At 41.1% G+C, this 24,362-nt stretch overlaps 2 protein-coding genes across 2 annotated transcripts in view; one reads left to right on the forward strand and one right to left on the reverse strand.

Annotated features, from left to right (window-relative positions):
- Window positions 1-6,994: 6,994 nt before the first annotated feature.
- The window catches only part of GABRA5 (gamma-aminobutyric acid type A receptor subunit alpha5), a 57,469-nt gene continuing 40,101 nt past the window's right edge, over window positions 6,995-24,362 (reverse strand). Inside the window, exons 7-10 of the mRNA XM_009900156.2 lie at window positions 15,977-16,120; window positions 10,211-10,363; window positions 8,821-9,032; window positions 6,995-7,915 (exon numbers count right to left, since the gene is read on the reverse strand). Of these exons, the coding sequence (XP_009898458.1) occupies window positions 7,613-7,915; window positions 8,821-9,032; window positions 10,211-10,363; window positions 15,977-16,120 (812 nt within the window). The 3' untranslated portion in view covers window positions 6,995-7,612. The remainder of the gene's footprint in view (window positions 7,916-8,820; window positions 9,033-10,210; window positions 10,364-15,976; window positions 16,121-24,362) is intronic.
- GABRB3 (gamma-aminobutyric acid type A receptor subunit beta3) overlaps window positions 14,037-24,362 on the forward strand; it is a 233,671-nt gene continuing 223,345 nt past the window's right edge. Inside the window, exon 1 of the mRNA XM_054164813.1 lies at window positions 14,037-14,626. Coding sequence (XP_054020788.1) covers window positions 14,526-14,626 — 101 coding nt within the window. The 5' untranslated portion in view covers window positions 14,037-14,525. The remainder of the gene's footprint in view (window positions 14,627-24,362) is intronic.

The raw sequence follows: 24,362 nt of genomic DNA on the forward strand, positions 1-24,362 counted from the left end.
ATGGAAACATCACTTGGGACTCCCAGGTCCCAGTCTGCTTTCGCAGTGCCAGCGCTTTTGGAAAGCAAGGACGGGTAGCGCTCTGCGTACAGAGAAAGGTTTCGCCAACGCCGGCTAGCCCCGCGCTGGCCACGTTTATGAAAATGCATGTATTCACACACAGGCACATCCAAGTCAAATAAATAAAAGCGTCCCCGGCGCCCTGCAATGGAGATGCTGCCGCGGCGGCCGCCACTATCCCGGCCAGGAGTGCTCTGCCGACAGGGCTTTGGGACAGAAGCGGCCGGGCGGCAGCAAGGGCCGCCTCTGCTACTGCCCGGGTGGGCGCCACAAGTAGGCCGGATGATACCGTGGCAGAAATATGCCGAGCACACCGGGCGACGATTTGCAAAGAGTGGTAAGCAGCCTGAGTCCAGCGCCGCTTCCCCAAGCCAGGCAGCCGCGCGGCAAACCACCCCGCGCCGCCACAACCCCCGCCTTCCTCACATCTCGGCCGGCGTGGCTTCCCCGCTACAGCGCTTCCACGCAGCGCCGCTCCGCCTCTTCCCTCCGCCCGCCGGCCCCTTCCCGCCCTCGCCGTCTCCTGCCGCGGCGTCGGGGGCCTCTGGCGGCGGCTGCGGGAAAGACGGCGGGGCGGGATTGGGTCGACCCCTGGCACACCTCCAGCCAGCCGATGCCCCTGTTCGGTGACTGTGTGTCCTTACCAGTGGTGTATGTGGTCATCAAGTCACCCAGTCTTCCGGAAAAAACCCTCACCGTGTTAGACTGACTATCCGCCTCTTCTCATGCATTGCGATAGCAAGCCCCGAGGCTCGAGTGGAGATTTATAGTTCATTAATTACTGACGCCATCTCTTCGGGCTGTAATGAAAAAGAAAAAACGATAAGCTTAAGATTTTCTTGCTGTTTTCCTCGGTGAGCTATGTGTTAATGCCAAATAATTACTTCTGTACCACTCTTCATTATACCTCATCCCTCGCTTATTTCTACTTTTCATACTCACATGGGGTTTTAAAAAGACTCTCTGCCTTTGCTGAGTCTTTTCAAATTGTGTATGCAGGTAAGGATCATGATTATCCAGACATGTTTTAACAAAAACATCGTACCCTGTGATGATACTGAAATGTTTATATTCTCTAGTACAATAAAACAGATCCACATTTTAACTTACCTGTTGTTTAATTTTGACAGAGGAAGACTATTCAACCTGAGGGATACCAAAGGGATACAGTTATAGTATTTCTTGTGCTGGGGGTAGGAAGTAAGAGCCTCTGAAAGCAGTTGGGCAGAGTTAGCATAAGGGGTGGGGGGAGCGGGAGGTGGAGGAGGGGGGTGGAACTGCTTGCCTCTTTTCTTGCATTTGAACAGGTTCCTGAACTTTTGTGTGATTAAATGTTGGAGAGCCCTCACTGGTGGCTTTCATGGCATTCCAGTGATGGAGGCTGCCATCTACAGCACAGGAGGGAACTGGGGTTGCTCCAAGACAAAGAGCATCCTGTCTCTTATAGCTCCTGAAGTCTTCCAGCTGAAGGGTTATTAGAGATTTATTAAAGCAAATTTATTCTGTCTGAAATGTTGCACCTGCTGGAAACACTCTGTTTTGTAGAAATAACTAAATTGACTTCAAGGTAGGAAGTTGAGCTTCAGAGATTCAGACATGTTCTATGCACCATCAGCTCTGTCCTTCAGCACAGGGCTCACTGCTCTCTTTGGCCCACAGAAAGGATATGAAGAATCCTTCCAAACAATGCTGTGATGCAGCTTTTTAGCAGCCTCATGTATGCTTTCTGGCAGAAGCACAGGCATGGAGGGCAGACATGCCTGGTCCTCTGGGGCCAGGCAACCCCTGGGCAGCTGTTCTGAGGATGTCAGCAACACTAGTCTGCACTGACTGAAGAACTGAGCTTGGATCCACTGAGGCCAAGATTGCTGTGGATGGCTGGTTCCAGTGTTTGTTATATATGTGAGAAATTACACAGTATTGTCCTATGTGTAGTACATCATTTTTTCCCACCTACAAATGCAGCCTGTCATTGTCGGTCCAGTGCATTGCAATCTATTTGTATTTCTCAAAAACTCTCCTAATTCTTCCAATGAAAATGAGCTGATATCTTCAATCAACATTCTTAATTTCCTTTTCACTTTGTGAAAAGCCAGGGCCAATTAAACAGCAATTTTTAAGACATGGTGACTGTGAGAGTGATAATTGCTTCTGAGGATGGCAATGAAAAGGCAAATAATGCAATACAGAATGGGACACTTACACTTGAGTCTAAATTAGTGGTAATCTTAGGAAGATTCTTCAGAAGTCCTTTGGGCTTCATAAAATCCAATTTCCATTCTTTCTGTCTTTCTCAAAATTGCACAAAATAGCAGAAGACACAAAATCGGCAAGGTGAGGATGTCATCTGAGACTGCCACCATATGGTGGCCATATTTAACTGTTTATAGTGACATAAAAACTTATAAAAAGCCAGAAAGAATTAAAGGAATTCAATCAGACACCTCTTTAGAATAATTCTGGTTCCTCTGAACACTTCCAATCCAAGGAGCAAGGGTGCTGGGGGAAATATATCCTTATTATAAAGAACATTATCTCCAGATTTTAAAAAACAAATAGCTGTGCAAGTGCTACCTTCATTTGTCTGCATAAACTTGACAGTTTATATGCTGAGCAAGAATTTTTGAAAGAGAATATTATTTCATAAAATAATTTCTTTTTTGGTTTTGAACAAATATGTCCAGTTATTCCACAGAGGACATTTTCTGTTTAGAAAAAAAGCAGAACACAATTCAAGGTAACAGAAGAGGTCTGAGCTTTAGAAAATACATTGTTACCTAAAATCATCCTTGGAGTAAGCTGGCCCAACTCAAATATCAGAAATAAAAGCGTTTTTCCATTGTGTTTGACTTGTTCTTTCATTCTTAGTGGGTGCAAGTGAGGAAATTTGGCAATAGAATTGCACATGCTTTCCAGTGCTGAATTGTTATAATTCACTTTTCCACTCTTATTCATGAAAGCATGCAGGAAAAACCCTTATGACAAGCAATTCCTATTTATTACTTTTTGGCTGTGACTAAGCTGTGAAGTAATGCCCTGCAGGGTCCCTGCTCACACATCCTGGGGACAGTGACACAGCTTACTGCTCTCCTGAATGCCCAAGCTTCTTCCAAGGAAAACCAGTGGAGATTGGTACTCATACAGATACTGCCCCAAGCTGGAGCAGGACAAAGCCAAGGTATTTACTTTGAGCCAGGATCTGGGAAATGCTCCCATCTCCCACAGTTCAGATACCATCAGTGAGTAACGGTCTCCCACACAAACAGTTCCACTGACTGTGGAGAGAATTAAAGTGTTAGGTGATGTGTATTGCGAGACAGTGGCATTTAAATACTCCAGAATGGAATTGATTGGCTTATCAAAGCATCTCAAAAACTTTGGGACAACACCTGCTGTTCAGGCAAGAGCATATACTGCATGTACACTGCTGCTTCTTCTATCATTTCAGTTCTCAACAAGGGTTAGGAGTGAGTGGGACACTCTGAGAATTATAGATGTTTTCTTCAGGAAACTTCAACCTATTTTAGCAAATGCACAATAACAGAATGAGCACTAATCATTATTTTTTGCCTTTACTTTCAAACACAAAAAAGATAGTCAACATAATTGGAAGTGATTTATGTATAGAAGAGAACTCTGATAGTTTACTGAAATAAAGCAAAAGGCCTGATCCTGCAACCACTCATCTCCATTGTTTGCAAGTAGTTCCAAATTCAGTGAAGGTAAGGAAACATTCCATGTAAGTAAAACAGGTCATATTTAGAGGTCCTGACAGTGAGCCCTGCAATAGAGAACAGGAAAATAAAGCTGAGCCATTCAGTATAAGACTTGGATGTAAACAAATAAAACAAAACATAGAAAACCTTCTGGGGCAGACAGGAAGGCTCTGGAGAAGATGCTGGAAAAATACCTCTGAGTTTCTTGTTCTTGTAGTGAAAAACTTCATACTGGAGGCTTTTTTGTGGAAATCAGAGGAAAGTGAAGAGCAATTTCTTGTGATTATCTTTCATGTTTTGGTATTCACGTGTATTCAGACATCCTTCTACAATGCCGGGTGTCCTCTGGATGTTTGCATACCATTCATAGTTTTCAACAGCTTCCATATTGTCCCAGAAGCACTTTAATGCCACTTTCACAAGTATTTTGTGGTCTAGGGTCTGATTAGGCATTTATGTATTCCAGTCTTCTCTTGAAAAACATTTGCTAAATAGCTGTATGGAGTCAGCACAATGGTCTGGTTAGTGCAGTATCCGTCCTGTCAAAGTGGCCAGAAGCAGACCTTTATTTTTGAAGAATAAGAGTGAAAAGACACATATGTATGATATTCTTCCCAAGTACTCCTTTAGCTTCTAGCAATAAGATCTCAGGATCCTCATACAGTTTCTGTCTATTTAGAGATTTTAGATAATTATGCAAAGAATGCATGCTCTAGATTGAGCTAGAACTCACAGAACCTGGTTTCAGTTAGTCATTATACAATTAGCTCCTTAATCTTTGGAATGTCATTGGTCAATAATTGTTTCAGCTACCTAATCTTCCCATAGAGAACAAACCCAACCAACCAACAAACTAAACCCCAAACCTAAATCCACCATGCTTTTCATGTAACGTAAATGTTTGGTATCTAAGGAGAAGTGGTGTCAAGAATCCATATGTGCAATTGCAAATACTATATATATCATAATGTGTGATAAAAAAGCTTGAACCTGTGCTACCTGTATGGTATATAAATAGTTGAGGAGAATTGACCTTACAGGTACAGATACATACCTGCCAACAACATGGTAGCATGTGTACATATGGGGTTAAAAAAAAGAGCAAATCACCAAGAGGATTATCTGCTGATACATCCTCACCAGCTCACCCATCATCCTCAGACACCTGGTTGAGAAAGTTAATTTGGTGCAGTAGGCTATGTCACTGATGTTACCAGAGTTACATCACATCTGTTATTTTAGTAAAACTAGAAATAGAAAGTTGTTGGTAGATTGATTCCTAGCAAGAATCCTTGCCCACGTGTGTTACTTGGCACACAATAATCTGTCACAGGTGTCAATGGCAGGCCTTACCGTCATCATCCACAAGACTCCAGGGGAGTCAGCAAACACACATCTGTGTGGTGCAGGCAGTCTCTCTCAGTAATTAAGACGACCCCACCATACTGTTCATTTCATGGCCACTTTGCCTTTCCACAGGAGGAATGTACACTCATATGAAGTGTTTAGAAGAAAAGTTTTCTATGTGTGCTCATCCCACCAGGAATACTTGTATTTGCTGGCCTTAACAGCAAGATAGGCTCACCTCTCCTTGACCGGATATTCAGCCTCTAGGAGCTTAATGTGGCTTTTATTGTACATATCTATGGCAATAGAAGGAGGCAGACTGAGAGGGTCTGTCTCACACATGCAGAAAGATCTGCTCTCATCCACCAGCTGCCAGGTGGTTTTAGCTGTTTCAGATGTACTTAGTGAGAGTATCGCTGGGGACATTCGGTACAATGTGTATGTGTACATTACTGTCGGACTTCGCAAAGTTACATGCTCTTCACCAGGAAAAAAAGGACATTTTGTTGGCTTCAACCATTTTTGTGGGAATAACCTGTATGCAAGAAAAGAAATAGCCATGGGACGTTATAAAGTTTTGCCTCCCTAGAGGCTCTGCAATCTTTCACTCATTTCGGTACCCAAAGGACCAGATTAATTGTTTCAGATACCATTATCTATCACTTTTTTGAAAACAAAGAAATGAGCAGGGTGGTATGTGGCTAATCAAAGCCATATGGGAAGCCTACGTGAAAACAGATCCAAACCATCACCTTGGCTCAGGCTAGCACTAATAGATGGGATGCACCTTCCTTGTTCTTCTTTACAAGCTTCTAGTCCCATGGTTTCTCTGTGGCCACTGAGAATTTGCAGACTTCTAATTCCACATCATCAAACAAAAAGTTGCATAAAGGAATAGATGTGTGAGATTTATTTCTCATCAATGTTTAAGAATGAAAGGAATGAAGAAAAGACATACAGGAAACCTAGTCAGTTCCCCAGTCCTGGACCAGACCCTCACCTCAAAGCGAAGCATGAACTATCTTCTCTGTGCCAAATAAAAAATGGGGATGATCTTCCATAGCAAGACAGCACCTAATTCTGGAACATCTCAGTTCCTGTCTTCACTCAGTATGCACCTTTCTGGCCAACAGTGAGGATGTGACATGCGCATATCTGTGACCAAGTATGTGCATGTGTGCTTTCCAATTAGTTCTTCCAGTTCTTGTGGTTTTTTGATTTCTCTAAAAAGATAACCAGTATACGAATAACATTTTACAATCAAATATTGAATGCATTTTTTATTTAAACATTAAGATTAAATTACAAAAGCTTCTGGAACAAGGAAAGGATGTCAAGGAGGAAAGAACTGAAAACTCAGACTGCATATTCTTGTTCATTGTGAAAGCAAAACACGTTGGCAGCAGCAAGGCATTGTATAGAAAAGTTTCAGATGGACAGTACAAAGACCTTTCTGTCAATATTGTCACTGAAACACCTTGCTGTCATGAAGCACATTGTTTTTTCTGAACACACTTCCTAGTGTTAGCTGATTAGTTTTCACTGTGGGAAACAACTAATAATTATTGCAGATTTACTGTAATTTTTTGTTGTTCATCTCTGGTAACGTAAAGCAAACTTCTTCTGAGGAAAATATCCAAGCATCATTTATTTTGCCCTAATGAAAAATGTCTACTGCTGTTGTTAAAAATTTTACTTGCACAAGTATGTTCCTACTCTATATTAATTCCATGCAATATATCTCTATTTTTTTGGAATAAATACTAAGAATCACTTGAGAAAATTCCTTGGAATTCAAAATCCATACAAATTCCTTCTTTTCTGTTAAGGGCAAGATTCTGTCACCTTTATTTGCACAAGTAGCATCCCTGTCGTACTTCACTGACAGAGGCTCAAGCAGTAAAAATCAGCATAGCCCCATTAGGATTTACTGCATTGTATTAAGTTCCAATGAATATTGGGCTGAGCAGCTTTATCTGTGGAGTAAAGCAATACCTATAACCAGTAAAGGTGCTCAAACATAGCCCTACACTTAATACTTTGACACATTTACAACTGGCGTTACTCAGTAACTTATCAGATGACAATAGTGGAGCTCTTCTGTAAAATATAGGTTAAGCCTATATTTCTATGACTGTACATCTGAAGTATAAAAATCACGATATGTAGTACACTTGAACAGTTAAAAAATATAACTTACTTTATTTGTAAACTATCAATGCAAGATATTAAGCAGCAAAGAAGCCATGTTCAATGTCTTCTGAACTTTTATAAATTATCTGTTGCTGTAAGTAATATCATCATCTCCAAAACATCTGAGGTTACATGTAGAAACAATCAAGGCAATATTATTTGTACATATTATTAAACATGCAAAAAACTTCCTGAAGAATATTGCCCAAATGTAGAAAGTCATCTGGATCTCAAATTTTCCTTGGTAGCATCTACTTTGTAAGTATGGCTCACACGTGGCTTTAGAGTCCTTCAGTTTATTTTGCAGAATTGGCACCTTTAATAACAGGCTCCCTATTCAAATATGTGGCCCAGTAAACTAAGTTAAAAGTTCCAAACAACACTGGAAAAATTATCCGGGACATTTTGTCAATCTTACTGATGCTGTTGTAAGTCTTTTTGCTTTCAGCGGGCTTTTCTTCTGCAGACTTTGCTGGAGCAGGTGCAGTGTTTGAGATGACAGATGGGGCCGAGTCCTTTGGCATGTTTGGTGCAGGGGTCAGCTTCCCAGTGCTGTAAGTATTAGTAGATTTATTTGCCAGCAATGCACGCTCTTTTTTCTGCAGTGTAAAGAGCAGAAACATTAGACTGAAGGAACAGAAAGTGGAAATATGTTTTCAAGTTATTAACGCAAAAATCTAAGTACCATAATCAATCATGCTAGCAAATGCCTGTTGGCTGTTCTGACTAACTACCAAACAGCTGTTTCTGCCTTGATTTCATTGCCCTTACTCAGGTTAAACTATCCCTGATGCCAGAGAAAGCTAAGAGCAGCTAAATGGACTGAATGCCATCTGGCATGTATATTAGCAGCTTCTTTTGTCAGGGCAATGAAGTCCTGTACCTGCAGAGGTTGCTGCCCTGTGGGCTTCTTCACCTTCCCAGCTGAAGCAAGGAGCATGGTGAAGGGCTCATTGACTTTGCCAGCCTGCCCTCTTTCTTTGTATGGCTATTTCAAGATGCCTGAGGGAGACCATTTGTTAAGAGTCTGTCCTATTGCAAAATTTTGCTTTCAGTGTGAAACTCAAAAGTTTGTCACAGAACTGCTCTTTTGTCTCATTACTGGAGATACGGTGGGGGGACTCTGACTCATGGAGCTCAATGTGAACTTTTTTATTTCTTTGGGAGAGTGTGTCAGGAGTGCTCTGCAGACATGTTTCATAGTATTAGTCTGCTGTTGTCAGAATTTTGATCACTGAAATCTCGTGACACGTACTCAATGCCCTATGTCTTTCTGAAAACAGTCCCCTTCATATAAATGGTAGAGATTGATAGTTTATTTCTGTGAAGAGAAGGCATATTTCATTTCAAGATTTCCTCTGTAAGAAGATGAAAGTAAGTCATGAGATAATTAAATATTTAATTTTTTTCCCATGAAGAAGATGAAGAGTGTCCATTCTGTTATTTGAACTAGACTGAATACCTGCTTTTTATTCTAGATATCTAAAATATGTAAGACAAGCACCTTGATTTTAGCAGCTTCCAGGGCTTTTTTGCCATCCCATGCCCAGCTCCTCTTGGTGAAATAGTTGACTGTTGCAAATTCAATCAATGCAGAAAATACAAAGGCATAGCAGACAGCTATGAACCAGTCCATTGCAGTAGCGTAGGCCACTTTTGGCAAAGAGTTACGGGCACTGATACTTAAGGTGGTCATGGTGAGGACTGTTGTTACTCCTGTAAAGGGAGGGAAGGAAAGAGACAGAGATCAGTTTGGTAGCCCGTGCATGAGCCCTTAAGAGTTGTGAGTGGCCCCAGTTCAGGATACGCAGACAGGCTACATGAAGTCAGTCTGTATTTGCATATTACGATCCAAAAGAGTAAGAGACTTTACTCTCCGAGAGAAAATTAAAACCTCTGTTCTCAGGTGTGGTATTCTGTGGTATTCTGGTTATCTCTAGTTATAATGCATTTAAACACACATATTTTTAGGGGTAACACAAACCCAGCTGTTACATAAACAAAACCCTTACTGGTATTTTATGCCTGTACACTGACGCATGCTATGTATAGAGTGCCCCTTGTTAAGTATAAAACCAGTGAGCAACTTGTTTGGCAGTAACTGTCAGAAGAAAGTAGAATTACTGAAGTTATTTTCTTACATGGAGACTTTTTGTATTAAATTGTTGGCTGTTACTGATTTCTTTGACTGTAGCTCCTCCCTTCTCATAGATGAGCAAATGACAGAGATACCACTATTTTCATATGTGGTAGGATACCTCTAATAGAACAAAATTCAGCAGCTTCGTAAACCTAGAATGGATACTAGCAAAGCAATGCTGGTTCCTATATTCTTCCCATACAGCTTGATGAACTGATTTTTGGTCAAAGCTGAACTGATTTTTGATCACAGCTGTCAACTGATTTCAGTAGGTTTGTAAAGAAGAATGTCTCTTTTAAGAACAGCTGAATGAGATTTTGCATAATAAACTGATCCCGTTCCCCTCATTTTTCATCTAGTGAAATTTTTATATTTCATCAACCTTCACTTAAGACTGTGTTTATTTTCTGTGATCTTCTAGTGATAAGTAATTTAAGAGACCCTGATTGATTTTTCCATGACAACTTCAGTAGTAAGTATGTTTTCTAAATGCAAAATCATATTAATTTGTTTGATGGAAATAGAGATAATTGTCACTAAATAAACTCTACATGGTTTTCCCAGATAAACATCTTGAAATAGAGATAAACTAAAATGTCTTGAAGTAAAATCTGTTCCAAATGCTTAGCTAGAGTACACACTAAATATGCTAATATGTGTGGGTTAGTAGTGCACTGTGGTTTTGTTACAGCAAATCACTTTCCAGAAGCCAAACCAATTCTTCTCATGTGCTGGAATAAAGTGGGATACTCACCAAAGACAGTCCTAGCAGGAACAGATTCTCTGTTTAGCCAAAATGATACTTGTGATAAGATCACAGTCATAATGCAAGGAAGGTATGTTTGGATGACAAAATAACCAATTTTTCTTTTCAGATGAAAATGGGCTGTCATAATAGTGTATTCACCTAGAAAGAGAAAAATGTGCATGTGGGTAAAATAGGGGATATTTACTGGTTTAATGACTTAAGCAGGCCAGCTCCACTACCCATGTGGGTCTATCATCCAGGCATTCTTAATTGCATGAAAAATGTTCGGATTTCTGTAGTGTGGAAATTCAGGACATGAGACAGAGGTGCTACTAGATCCTGTTAGTCTTCACATTTAGTCCCTCAAAGCAGAATACAATGACTGACTTTTCCTACTGTACTGAAAAGCTGCAGCCCTTTAATACACCTGGAATGTCTTGGTATTTGTGGTCTTAAAAACATGGATTGCTAGCACTGCCTCCATCCTGCATGGTTTTTGTTCAGGCCTAGAAACTGCATTACCAGAGTTAAATTAAGGCCATCTACTCTTAGAAACCTGATTTAGCAGCAGGACTTAACCTCATTAGGGTAACTGTTATATACCAGGCTGTCAATTTTCAAGAATGAGAGTGGGTCCAGGCACTCCTTCAGCACCACAATTTAGGGACTGCCCTAAATTTAGGGACTGCTAGTGTTGGTGTAGCAAACTCTGCAGCTTTGTACATGGATCCTGGGATGTCTTACTGGGTTGAATACCCAAACCTATCAGATTGCTCCTCCAGGAAAGAAGACATTTTAATAAATTGCTCTAGTGTATGCAGTTTTCCCAGAGTGTGGTACACCCTAGTCCTTAGGAAGATAGTTTCTGGATAGACATTGTGCCATGTCTTGTTCATTTGTGCAATGAATATTGTACTTCCTGCATAAGAATTCACTGAAAATTGCCTTGGCAGTGTTAAATTCCATGTCTTTTTTATATGCCAAATTTGCAGCACTATCTTTTGTCAGGTCCTCTGAATTTCAATAAAAGCCTAAAAAATGCACTCCAAAATCAACAGACCAGCTGTCACCTTCCCTAATGTTTCAGAAAAAAAATCAAAACTTAACTGATTATTTCAGACTGTTTCTGGTAAATCATATAGTTGTTACTGTAGGCTATACATTGATGGCAACTGATACCCAAAGCCAAAATCTTGCTAGCTAAAAACAGATGCCTATGTGCCTGGGGAAAAAAAAAATTAAATAAAAGAGTAAAATCAATATATAAGAATAAAATTCCTTTAAGCTCTAATAGATCTTTGCTTACCTTGATATCAAATTAATTTAAAAGCATGCATCATTCAGCTGAAGACTGATGAATCAGTGTAATGCCTCTTCAGAAATACATATTGTTCTCCAAGAACAAAACAATTGAAGCTATAATCTCTGTTGCAAGATTTGACTGTTAGTCTCTACAGAGCAGCCACAAAAGGAAAATATATAACAGACTGATTCTGCCTTGTGAATAGCCTGAGTTGAGTTGCAGCCAGCATTGCTAAGCAGTTAGATTTGGCAGATTATTTCTAAGTGACAATATGGCTAATTAGTGGAGAACAGGTCTACAGTGAAAGGGCTTTTGCAGGTATAGCTGTGCTCACATGTTATGCTAGAGGAGCACTGTTATTCTGGATGAAGTTTACAGACCTTGTTCATGTTGATGATTTCAGACAGATAGACTGGAATAGCACAGAAATACCTTACCTGACAGCCTGTCTCAATTGTTATAACTTAATTCTGGAGTCTGATTCTTCTGGTGAAATGGTTTCCTGAAGGGATGTGGAGATGGACAGTGAATGCTCTGACACTGGGGAGAAAATCCCTGTGAAGCAACATCTAATTCCCTTCCATTAAGCGTAATTTTGAACCAGGGATGCTGATCATGCTGTGGTCTCAGGAGGAACCCCACTTGCTCTCCTTTTAGGAGCATTTTAGTTTGTGGATTACCCATAAAATATGCCAGCAGCAGCAGGGTCTACATGCTTGTAATTTGAGTTGTTACTGCACTGGGATGTGTTTGAGTCAGAATTTTCCTGCTTGCTAAGGAGTGACGATGTGCATTATTGATTTTGACAGTATGCTTTCAGAGGTGGAATTAAAAAAAACCACCAAACATCTACACAGCTTCACTAAAGCAACAGGACCTCTTTCTTTTCTTTTTATAATGCAGAAAATTAATGCCCATATTTTGATGGCCTTCCACAGCTGATTTTCACCTTATCATTTTCTTTAACATAGCAAAGTTCTTGTCTCCACTGAAAAAATGGTATTACCTTGATTTCATACTTTCACTTCTTACAATCTGTATCTTCTCTGATTTCCCATTTCCTTTGCAAAAATGCCTACACTAGGAATGCTTTCTCCAGCAGACTTAGGGCTTAAGAAAACTCCACAGATTGGTTTTTAATGCCCTGGGACCACTGCTTAAAGTAAAGCTAAAAGCTTCCTGAGTTGGCCTTTTGTTTATATAGAACAAAATCCTGTCTCTGTTAGAATGGCAAAGCTTTATTTTACTTCTGTAAGGCCACTGTTTATCCTTAGACCATAAATTTTCTTGAGCAAGAGCTAATTTTTGTTATAGGTTTATGTAGCACTTAAAAGAGAATTGTGTTGCTGATGGGGTCCACTCATCACTGCACAAAACAATTTTAATAACAAATGTAGCACTAATGAAAAACCCTAGAGCAGGAATGGTTGCGTTTCTTCGCAGAGCTATTCTACTGTGCTGCTGCTGGGCTTAAGGGGTCTTTATGCTTTAAAAGATGCTACAGTTTGTTGGGGTTTTTTTTGTATTTAGATGATGTGTTTCTCAAGATAATGCTTACAGTCTTTCCAGTATCCTGCATGCATTCTTCCATTGCTGTTATGCTGGGATTCAATAGAATGTTTTAATGAGGCTGGACTAGCCCCCAGGTTTGTTTGTTTACTGAAGATACCTGGACTCACATCTCTCAAAAGCTTTTCTGGTGACATCCTGACATGATTAAGTTTGTGATGCCTCATCCCTGACCATGCTGACATTCAGAATATTTTGGCCCATGAGAAATGCCTGTGTCATTTTTTTATAGCTATGCAGGAAAAAGGTTCATCTCAAGGAAAAAAACAGAATTATTTGGTGCAAAATGAAGGGTTGAATGCTTCTTTCATTATTTAGGCTATGGATATTTCAGAGCTCAGGCTCCAGCTGGCAGAATATAAAAGAGTGGGTTTTGTTTTGTTCTGTGGCACTGCAGATCCTAAGTTAGAGATGAGAGATTCTGGGTATGTGGAACAGAACTGGGCAACCATTTGCACAAAACAGCAGGATCCACTTGGACCCAAATCCCGTGTCTGATTGTTTTACAGCACTTGTGCCACTAGGAAATAACAGATGTTGGCCTGTTGGAAGCAGTGTGAGTAGTCAAATCTCTTCTGAGGGACTGACATTTGGGGATGTTAGAGCAAAAAATCCCAACCAAACAGGTGACACATGTCAGAAGTATTTTCTGTGGCATGGCTCAAATGTTCCAAATTTCAAGACTGATCGGTGAATTGGGAGTGCCAGGATTTTTTTGTGAGAAGACAGCCAAATTTAGCATCTTGCCTACAAAATCAGCAGAATCACAAGGGACTGGTGCAAGTCCAGCATTTCCATTTTTTATAAGAAGTCTACTAGAAAGGACAGGCTAAACGTCCTATGACACACACAAACATTTTGCCTATTCAGCTGCAACGGCTGTCTATTTTGACTTGTTTGTCAAAAAACCCACAAAAGTTCCAAGCACTTGGATTTGTGCAATAGCTATTTGGATTTACTTTTTCACATTCAACAATTCAATAGAAGGAAGAAATGCCTTAGCTGTTCATAAGTAACCCTGATTACTGGCCTCCTACGAGCTTGATGAAGTCCAGAAAATCCTTCGCTGACTGATGCTTTCCCTGTGCAAAATCGGATTTTTGTATTTTGCTAATCCCCAGTTACAATCTGTGTCCTGCTCTTTGTGATCCACCCTGCAATCAGAATCCAGCTAGCCCAGATGTAACCCAGGACATTAATATAAAATTTTGACGTTGAAAAACAAGGATTTATTAGCCTAAATCTTATGATACAGTAGGGCTGGTCGTTACTGGGCAGAAACTTTGGGATCTTTCTGAAGAGTATCCTGTTTCCTTGGGCTAAGGAGTACAAGGAGCTTTCACAGGCAAAGCTGCAAACTGGAAGTTGCCTAGAACTGACACACTGGAGCAATCACTGCCTGGGCTGGATGGTTTTCTTGCTCTGAGGAGCACGAAGAGCTTGTAGGAGATGCCTCGGTGCATCCTCTGGATCTTTTTCCTGACAACAATGAAGGCGAGAGGGGAGCTGCCATTCATTGCAGAAAACAACGCGGCTATGATGGTAAACTGGTAAGGAAAAAGGCTTTGCTCTTTAGTCTACTCATCCCTTTTCTACAGTGGTGGCTGCTCCGACTGACTGTATGCTGCTCTCATCTTTTGGTATCTTTGCATTAGCAATAGCTTTGCGTCTCCAGAGATGGGCAAGGGAGGGGGTGAAGCTCTGTAAGATGGAGACAGTGGTTGTGTTTAGTGCCTCTTCTGTGCTACCCAAGGCAAGCTTTCCCTCACTTGGGGTCCCATTTCTCTTTATTTTCTGTATTTGGACAGCCTTAGAAGAAAGCTTTCATGTTTTGGTCAAGCTAACTTTGTGTGCAAGTGTACATGTGCCTGCTTTCATGTGTCCTCAGTTTCCTGTAGGTAGTAACAAGTTCCTAACTCAGTCTATAGCTTATCCTCTACAATCCTGTCTTTGGCTGAGCCTTTAGAATATGACCAGAAGACTTGTGCTTTGCCATCAGGAATGGCTCCCAGCTGTGTTGCTGCACATAGCCCCCTTTTCTCTCCCCAAGCCCAAGACAGCCCATGGTGGTGGAAATTCCCCTACACAGCAGGCAATTTTGTTTCCCCCCCCCTGCCAAATGCTGGAGGCTACTAATGCTCTCCAGACAAATGCATTGTGTAACCTGGTTAAGCTCCCATCGGGCTAAGCCCACGTGACCCCTGTCCTGGCCTCGACCCCCCCGGGAGTCCCCCCACCAATGTGCACCCAGGGCTGCCCTTGCGTGGGAGCCTTAAGAAGTAGGGGGGTATGGCTCACGTGGATGCTCGGCCTGGGATTAAAGCTTCTTTGCCTCCCTAATGCTGCCACATCTGGCACCTCCACTTGCGGTCCAGGAGGAAATGGGAATCCTCAGAGTTTACACCTCCTCTGTGGCCACGTGGTCCCCTGGGCACGCTGCAGAGCCATGCCACAGACCCTGACCTACCCTCCACTCCCTCCCCCGCCACGATTTCATCAAGCAAATAATTTTAAAGCAATGACTGAAATGGATCAAATGCGTGGGTGGTGTTTACCTCCTGGGGTGGTTCCTCCCACAGGGAAATCAGCCAGCAATAGTGCTGGCAGCATCAACAAAGGCAGTTGCCAAGAAGCTGTATGCAGCTTCTCCAGCATTCCTGTTAAATAGCAGGAGCTTGGATGCATCTTCAGCAACAGCCTTGTGACATACCTAAGAGCCAGTATATAACCCTCTCAGTCTCTCAGTGCTTCTGCTAAGTATCCAGGAACCTGCACAAGATTTCCCTAGTACCCTATGTTCCAGTGGTGCTTCCCTAGCCTCCTTGGAAGATAACTGGAGCATATGGATCTCCCCTCCTACTCCACCTATCAGCCACCATGGAATGAAAATTTCTCCATACCTGTACTGGTACTGATGTTTTCAGTTCCTACAGTTTGTCCCATCAGATGATACTGGTTAAGTCGTGAGCCATCTTCAGCCACCACCACAGATGTTGTGGTGCTATTAGTCCACACATAGATCACTTCAGAATTGGGGTAAGCGTCTGCAAACAAGGAGGAGTAAAGATGGTGATGAGTAAAAAAAACACTGTGTAATATTTTAGTGGATCCTTACATGATAAATGGTGCTGAAAGGGAAGAATAGAAGAGCGAGAGTGAATGGAGTAAAACAAATAAAGATGATATAATCATGTTCCCATATGCCCAGCTGAAAAAATATTAGGTTGAAGCCTTCTAATGTAACAGATGTGTGGGATGGTTTGTCAAAGGCTGGAACAGTGGAAGTATAAATATAATCCATCACAACCACTCAATTCGGGAAAAAGCAGCTCAGACCTATATTCACCTAGCTGGCAGCTCCTAAACCCCAGCCAGCTGCAAAAGACATTTTGCTGACTACCCCTTAAAAAGACTCAAGAACCTTAAGTGCCTGGACAATGGGAACCCTCTGCGTCTCCATCCCATCCCCAGCATAAAAATACTAAGAGACACCATGTGAAAGTGTGGGGTCCGGCATGTATGCACTGTCTTTGGGATATGTATGCAAGGATGATGGGGTAGGTCTTGCACAGAGGCAATGGCTGTAGGTAAAGGAAGTTGGGATGTGTCTTCCTGTGCCTTTGATTCTGAGACGCAGAGACAGAATTCAGGAGTGAGATTGGATGAAGGCGAGCAAGACTGGAGTGAGTTGTGCATACTGGAGAGAAAGGGTGGTAGTGTGGAAATGCCTGCACACCTGGAGATGTGAATGTGGTAAGATTTGTCTCACGTCCATTTAGAAGTCCTAGGAAACAATGGTGGTGGTAGTACTGCTAACTAATTCCTTTCTCTATAATGTTGCTGTCATTTTTAATGCCCTAGCACCTGGAGTAATTATGCTATTATCGGAGAATCTCAATTTCTTTCAGAAGGACAATCAATACTGGTTTTATTTTTTTAAGCCCTCTCTGCAGACAGTCTCAAAAATCCAGGAGCTGACTATACATTTAAATATATTTTATTTAAGTAACTCTTACACTTTTTAGAACAGCTTGATCATTGAAAGTATTCAGGTAATATTACTGCAGTAGCCTGGAAACCATTGGACTAAAGTCTCTGGAAAACAGGCAAGGCTTACTCTCCAAATAGGAGGTGAAAAGTAGATACACTTGGAAGCAGTCTGAAGCCAAATACTAGTCTCATTCAGCACTCAACTTGTAAGTTGATGGTGCAGAATGTTTTCCTCTTGGAAAACTCACATCCTCATTCTATGCAGTCAGTGCAGAAGGCAACACTGAGTAGCTTTCTAGACAAGGACTTGAGAGTTAAGGGCAAAAGTTTAGCTTGAAGGATCATGTGTAGGGGCTTCATTCAGACTGCAAGTTTTATTTGCCAGAGCTAGTGAGCTGTCTTGGAAAGCTGCAGCTTCATGGAGGACTTAAAAACTTGAGCTTTTGACGCACTGCAATTACAAAAAAATATGCTGAAGTGGTCTTTGGATCCATACAACCAGGAATGTCAAGCAGAAAATAGGAAGTAATCCCAGTCCATCTTAAGATCATATGTGTGTAGCACAAGCTGCAGATCACTTAGATGCTGGAGCAGGGAGCAGGGAAGAGAGCAGCACCTTGTTCTCACTGTTAATCTTTCTGTGGCACCTGTGAGAAGTGCTGCCAGAAGCAGCACACTAGGCTAAATAAACCTTTGGTTTGACTGTTTATGGCTGTTCATACATTGTTGTCCACACCATGGAAGATATGGAAATAATGAGGACAGAGAGGGAGTTCAAAAGAAGGTCACAAGTATCTCCAGGGACTGGAAAACAAGTCATGATTTGAGGATTAAGGAGCTCAGCTTATTTAGCTCGCTGACAAGAAGCGGAGATGTTTACTCAAGAAGTGAGTATGATACTTGCATACAGAAATATAAACCCAGGGTCAATTTCTTGTACTACTAACAGAAGTAAAAGAAAAGAATCAGTGACTGAACGATGATTTCAGGCAGATTCAGATGAAGAACAGGACACAGTGGATAACCTTCTGAGAAGAAAATAATAGACTCCTGTCACTTGAAAGATAATGATGGGATATTTTTTTTGTCACATATATAGTTTTGCTGCTGTACAGATGGAACTGATCCCAGGTTTGGAAGCGGAAGATCTACAAATCCTCCATCCCTTGTTAGCCATGTATCTATGCAAGAGCTGCCCACACACCTTCCATGTGCTTGCCTTTGTAGCTGTGCAGTAAAATTACTGTAATTATATCTCATGATCTGCTTTGAAAGGCTAAGGAGGAATGTCTTCCCTGTTTCAAAATATTTACATCACAAAAAACGAAGGAATTTCACCTTCCTTTAGAGCTGAGATGCTTTCTCATTTCAGAGATGATTACAAGTGCACAACATGTTGTACATAATTCCAAAGCCCAATTCGCCGACAGCAAGTAGGAGGAGATGTGTCCATTTTAAAAAGTGTTTCAGAAAGTACTCCTTTTTAAATGTTCAGCTGGTGAATATTGTTCATGTGCTGATATCCACAGTGATTGGTAGATTTGTGTAGGCAGATTTGAGATTGTCAGAGAATTTACCTATAGTATTTCCTGGGGGTGGGGGAAGCATTGGGCTTCTTGCTGGGAGGATCCAGATGTATCCCACCGTAGTAGTTCCCTACTTCTTCAAGGATCCCAGGCACTGGGTTAATGGAGTCTGGCCTGCTGTCATCCAAAGATACACAATAATTCAGCCCAACAAAACACTTTGCAGTAAGAGCACTGCAATCAAATTCCACTGAAATTGCAACCATACAGGAACACAGGCCTGTAAGGCTTAACTATTCAGATGCTTTGGTTCTCTGCTTTGCTTAGCCTTGGGAGTTCTAAAATAAATCACTGTCACTTCTTCGAATTGCAGCCTTTAGTGAGTAACTTAAAACACATGCACCAGTACAGGGTCGGAGGCACCTACTCTGAAGAAGCCCAGTACCTCTTCCAGTGAAAAAATATCTGTAATTCAGACAGAGACCAAAAGCTGTCAAAACTCCACACAGATATCACAGGTATGCCCAAGAAATATTTCCCGAGGCCACTTTCTTTCAAAACCATGTCAGAGAGGCTGCCTGTCCCAGGTCAGCTGATGAGAGTACTCAGGCAGACAAAAGCAGAGCTTGAGGCAAGTCCCTGCCTGGGAGGACTTCAGTTTGCAGGTCCTCTCTCACAGGAAAGCCTCTTTTGTGAGCCTACATGACAGAGCGCTGCACAACTGCTTGGCCAGGAGTATCTACGGGAGAACAAAGAATAGCTCAGCTAGAAGAGGTTCTTTTGCAGGAGGAGGATGGTTATAGCCAGGGCTTTAAGGGGGTAACAGATGTGTCCCTGAGAAGCCCAACCCAAACCAATGCAACCTGCAGTGGTTTCCTCCCCTTCCCCCATCCAGAAGAAGCCTGCCACATGAGGAATAGGATGAATTTACCCCAGTCTAGAGACACTCTATTGTGATGGATTGCCTATACAATATAATCCTCATCTATCTTCCATGCAAATGTAAGAAAACATGGTCTGTGTTTTGAAAAGCTGAAACAAAAGATTTTTGGCTTAGTGCCTCCTCCTCACTACAGGCCAGGCTCTGAGTGTCTAAGCTTCCTTGGGTGAAAGAGAATGGAGAAAATGTTAAAAAAGAAAAAGTGAATGTAAAAAGCTAACAGCCACCCCCTCAGTCGTATGCACCCTTGAGAGAAACTTGGACCTTTGAGGAAAAAGCCACGCCATGCAACTTTGTGTGGCAGATGAATTACTGAACATTTCTTTTCTGTTCATCTAGATACAACATCCAGATAGCTAAACTTGTGTGTTTGTATCACATGCTTGTCTTCCTACTGCAAACCTTCTGCCATGTCTTCCCAGGAACATCAAACTCCAATTATCCCAAACTTGACTACCAAAAGCTCCAGCTGTGCTGCTGACAACCCATACAGTATAATTAGGCACAGTTATATTGAAAGCTGAAAGTGTGTGAGTAGTCTAGAATAATCTTATTTTACTATTGCAATAGATCAGGTGCTAACAGAGATGGTATTACTCGCTGTCATACCAAATTGTGTAAAAACCCTTTTCCGCTTAAGCAAAGCTTCAGTAGGTTGCCGACCAGCCATGCTTGCTGAAAGCCTGAAGAACTTCATCTCATGCTTTCTAGAACTATGAGAAAGGTTTGCTGCTGCTGAAGGAATATGGCCCTTGTGCCCTCCACATGGCACTCAGAGTGTGGACAAGGTGTTTCCCAAAGTGCCACAGAAAAATGTAGTAGAGACTTTGTGTCAGTGAATTGGGAGAATGCTGCTGTGTTGCTGTAAAAGAAAATTCAAATTTGAACCACTGGAAATCCAAGTGAGACTGCTTTGTATTTATCCTACTTCAAGCAAATGGGCTTAATTCTCTCCTTATGAATCCAAATAATTAATTTAGTGTTCTTCATAATAATTTTTCTGGTTTTCCAGAGAAAGAAGGGAAGCCTTGTAAATTATTCTTTCTCTTCTAAGTTCACTCTTTCAAAAAGTGGGGGGAAAAAAGGTAGCAGTTGAGATGAACAGCTATAATTACAGAGAAGTATAATGTTAACAGTGAGAAAATGACAACAGACATTTATTTCTAGTGGACGTTTGATAAATGGCTGCAGGCTTATCAACTACCAGAATGATGAAGTAAGTAATTTCTTCTCATATCTCTTTATTGATGGGCAGATCCATTTTTCTACATTGTGTCCAACACATGCCAACCAATATAAAACCAAATAAAGACCTCCCTTGCCGTTCTCCCACCCTCTTCCTGCTTTTGTATGTCTGTTGAGCAAAGCATGACATGGTCTTTCTTATGCACATGAACAGAGGGCAGTGGAACAGCCACAGCCAAAGGGAGGAAATACATTAAGACAAAGTCTGACAAAGAGGCAGCCAGCTGGTAAGATCTTGAGGCTCTCTGCCATTCACTTTGGTACAGAAAGGTGCCCTGTTTTCCCTGTTTTCATTTGTGAATGAAGCAGTGTGAGCAGCGCAGCCCCCTCATGTATCTTTGAAAAGCAGCCCAAGATATTCTCCTTTCTTGCCTGTCCTTCTCCTCCATATTGAAACAAATTCATGGGAGAAGGGAGGGGAGGGGAGAGGAAGTGTTTCTGGTCCCCCTAAATCAAGTAAGCCTGAATGGTGATGTCTGATTGCAACCTTTTGAGTTTCTTACTCAAACACATACGACATGTACATATCCCCAAATCAGTGCACACACAGAGAAGTACTGCTTTTTTTTTTTTTCAGAATTATGCTACTCAAAGGCAAAATTAATTTAGAAATACAGTAGAAAGATGACTTTTTACTTGTTTGCTATTTTATTTATTGCAATTGTGTAGTTAGCATTCTTAGCCTTTATCATCATGTTATTTTAGTACATGCTATGAGATCATCAGACTGCCTAATCTTGGGTGTATTGCTAATCTCCATCAAAGCCTGTTGATTACAAAAGATGTACAGAAATTGTCAGCTTTTTTAGAAGCTCTAATTATAACCCAAATATGCATACAAATATCTATCTTCTATCATTTCTATCATTAATGTATTTGACTCAGAAGCTGTTAAACAGCTCAACAGAAATCCAGATTTACAACCAGCCAATGCCTTCTGCAGTCAGTAAACATTGCTGCTGCTAAACCATTATATACCAGCTTGAATTCTAAGAGTTAGGCTGGATTTCTTGTGATTTATCTACGAAAACTTTTTAACCCATTACAAAGCATCTGTCAACAGTTGTGCCTATGTAACTGAGGCCAGATTTGAGCTCTGTAATTGGAATTTCCCATTAAATTAACATGATAAGGATGAATCAATGTACAAATGAGATCATTCTATAGGAAGAACTAATGGAACAGAGATCTAATGAAAATGTAGTTTTAAATATAAAAATAACAAAACATGGTACTAAATATGCATGAACTGAGTCTAGGGAAAAATAGCTTTTTGTAATAGTAAGATATTAAAGTAAGAGATCAATTTAAGTACTACGAGAAATGTATTAATATATTAATTGATTAAGAGCACAAAATGAAGACTTCTACACAATGTGATAAATTCTACTGGGGAGTGCTTGAGGGTCATGAAAATTGCTCTAGGGACCAGAAATAATCAGAATTACTACTGATCATTTAAACTGGCACAAGCTTACAGCATATGGACAAACAGCATGCATGATTTTAAATATGTACCACAGACAAGAAGTATAACATGGATAAATATACAGGATTACAAGTGTGCACAACACAGAATCATATAATCGTTGGGGCTGAAGGGCACCTCTGGAAATAATCCAGACCCACCCCCTGCTCAAGCAGAGACACTGAAAGCAGGTTTTCCAGGACCATGTCCAATCAGATTTTGTCTGTCTCCAAGGATGGAGACTTCACTACCTCTCTAGCCAACCTGTTCGTGCTCAGTCACCCTCGGAGTAGAAACATGGGGGTTTATGTTCAGATGGAATGCAGTGTTTTCTAATTTATGCTCACTGTCCCGTGTTCTGTCAATGTGTACCACTGAACAGAGCCTGGCTCCCTCTTCTCATTCTCTCCCATCAGGTATTTATACAGATGGATTATGGGCCTCTAAGCCTTCTGTTCTCTAGGCAGAACATTCTTTCCTAATAGGAGAGATGCTCTGATCCTTACATGATTTTTTTTGTCCTGCATCAAACTTGTTCCACAATGTCCTTATTTTTCTTGCACTGTGGAGCTCAGAATGGGACACGGTGCTCCAAATGTAAGAAATGTGAGAAATGCTCAGAATGAAACTTTTTCGGAATGGCACAATATCATCTCGATGCGAAAACAGGACACCCAAGGAGGAAATTATTAATAGACTTGGAACAATTGTATGAAAACTGAAGACACAAGATCAGAGGATACCCCTGGTTGTGAAACAGGCAACAAGAAGTTCAGTCTTACTAAAATGATTATTTCTTTTATTCCCAAATTTCAAATACAACTTGATAACATAGGCAGTATTTTATGTTTTTTCCAATACACAAGTTTTATTTGATCTTGTTGCCACATTCCAGAGGGAGTAGAATAGGATGTTCTGAAAAATGTGCCAGACAGGTCTCAAGAGACTTCATTACTAAGCAACACTAATATACTATACCGATCATTACTAAGAAAGTAAAGCTGTAAGTTAGATAAAAATTACTGTTTCAGAATGCAATTTGTAAGTCACCTCAGGAAAAGGTGGGAATCGGAATTTCTATAGCTTGGAAATGGAATAGAAGTGCAGACCGTACCCACAAGGCAGTGACACATACAGAAAAGAAGATGCTCATGAAATTCATTTTGAGACACAGTTTCGTAAAAGCCATTTTGTTTGCTTTTCAAAGCTGGAGACAAATGGAAGGCCCTGCTTAATTATAGAAGTTCCAGTTGATGGGGGAAAAATTCTTAACATCACCCAACTTAGAGCTCAAAAATATAAAGAAAAAAAAAATCCTTTAAGATTTTGCCTGAAAGCAACTTTTGTGATCTTGGAGGTGTGATGCACAATTAGCATAGGCAAGGCTGCCGGCTGCTTGAATACAATAAATAAACTATTTGCAAGCTGGTACACTAAATCACAGTCATACCAACAATGAATGTAACATGAATACTAATGAACAGTTGTGCTGATAATTCAGTTAGACACAGTATTGTCACAGGAAGCTGTTGCACCGTTTAAGAAAAGCCCTGAGCTAGGAGCTGTGCCGAATAATAAATACAGAATGTCTTTCAAGGACAATTGTGGAGAGAGCTAGGCAATTTGAGTGATACCCCTTAGGGGTGTGTATACAGGCAGTATCACTGATGACAGCATCAGCTCTTCCCTGCCCAATCCCACTTGCCCCTGTGGCACATCAGAGTGGTACATCAATTCCTCAAGCACTGAGACTCCGACTGTGACTGACTCCTTGCTGTGAAAACTGACAATATAAATACCTGGATAAAAAAACAGGTGTATTGTATGTTGTGGGATAGTAGGTCCTCGGGCTCCTCAGAAAAGGATAAAACATCAAACAAAAAGTTTTCTCATGGGGCAGCCCAGAGCACCTCAAATGGTGAAAGGCAGGTGTAGACAAGTAAACTCTACCACCCGTTGTTGTGGGATGTCTGCCATGAGCTGACTGAAAGGGGTAACTAAACAGGGTCTGCTGAGGGGGCCGTTACATATTCAGGTTCTGAAATGTACTAGGCAGCACCAGGTCACCTTCCCTCATTTGAGAGCTAACGTTAGGGAGAAGGTTGTGCCTTTGTTCT

This window comes from Dryobates pubescens, chromosome 10 (assembly GCF_014839835.1).
Source record: "Dryobates pubescens isolate bDryPub1 chromosome 10, bDryPub1.pri, whole genome shotgun sequence".
Lineage (NCBI taxonomy): Eukaryota > Metazoa > Chordata > Aves > Piciformes > Picidae > Dryobates > Dryobates pubescens.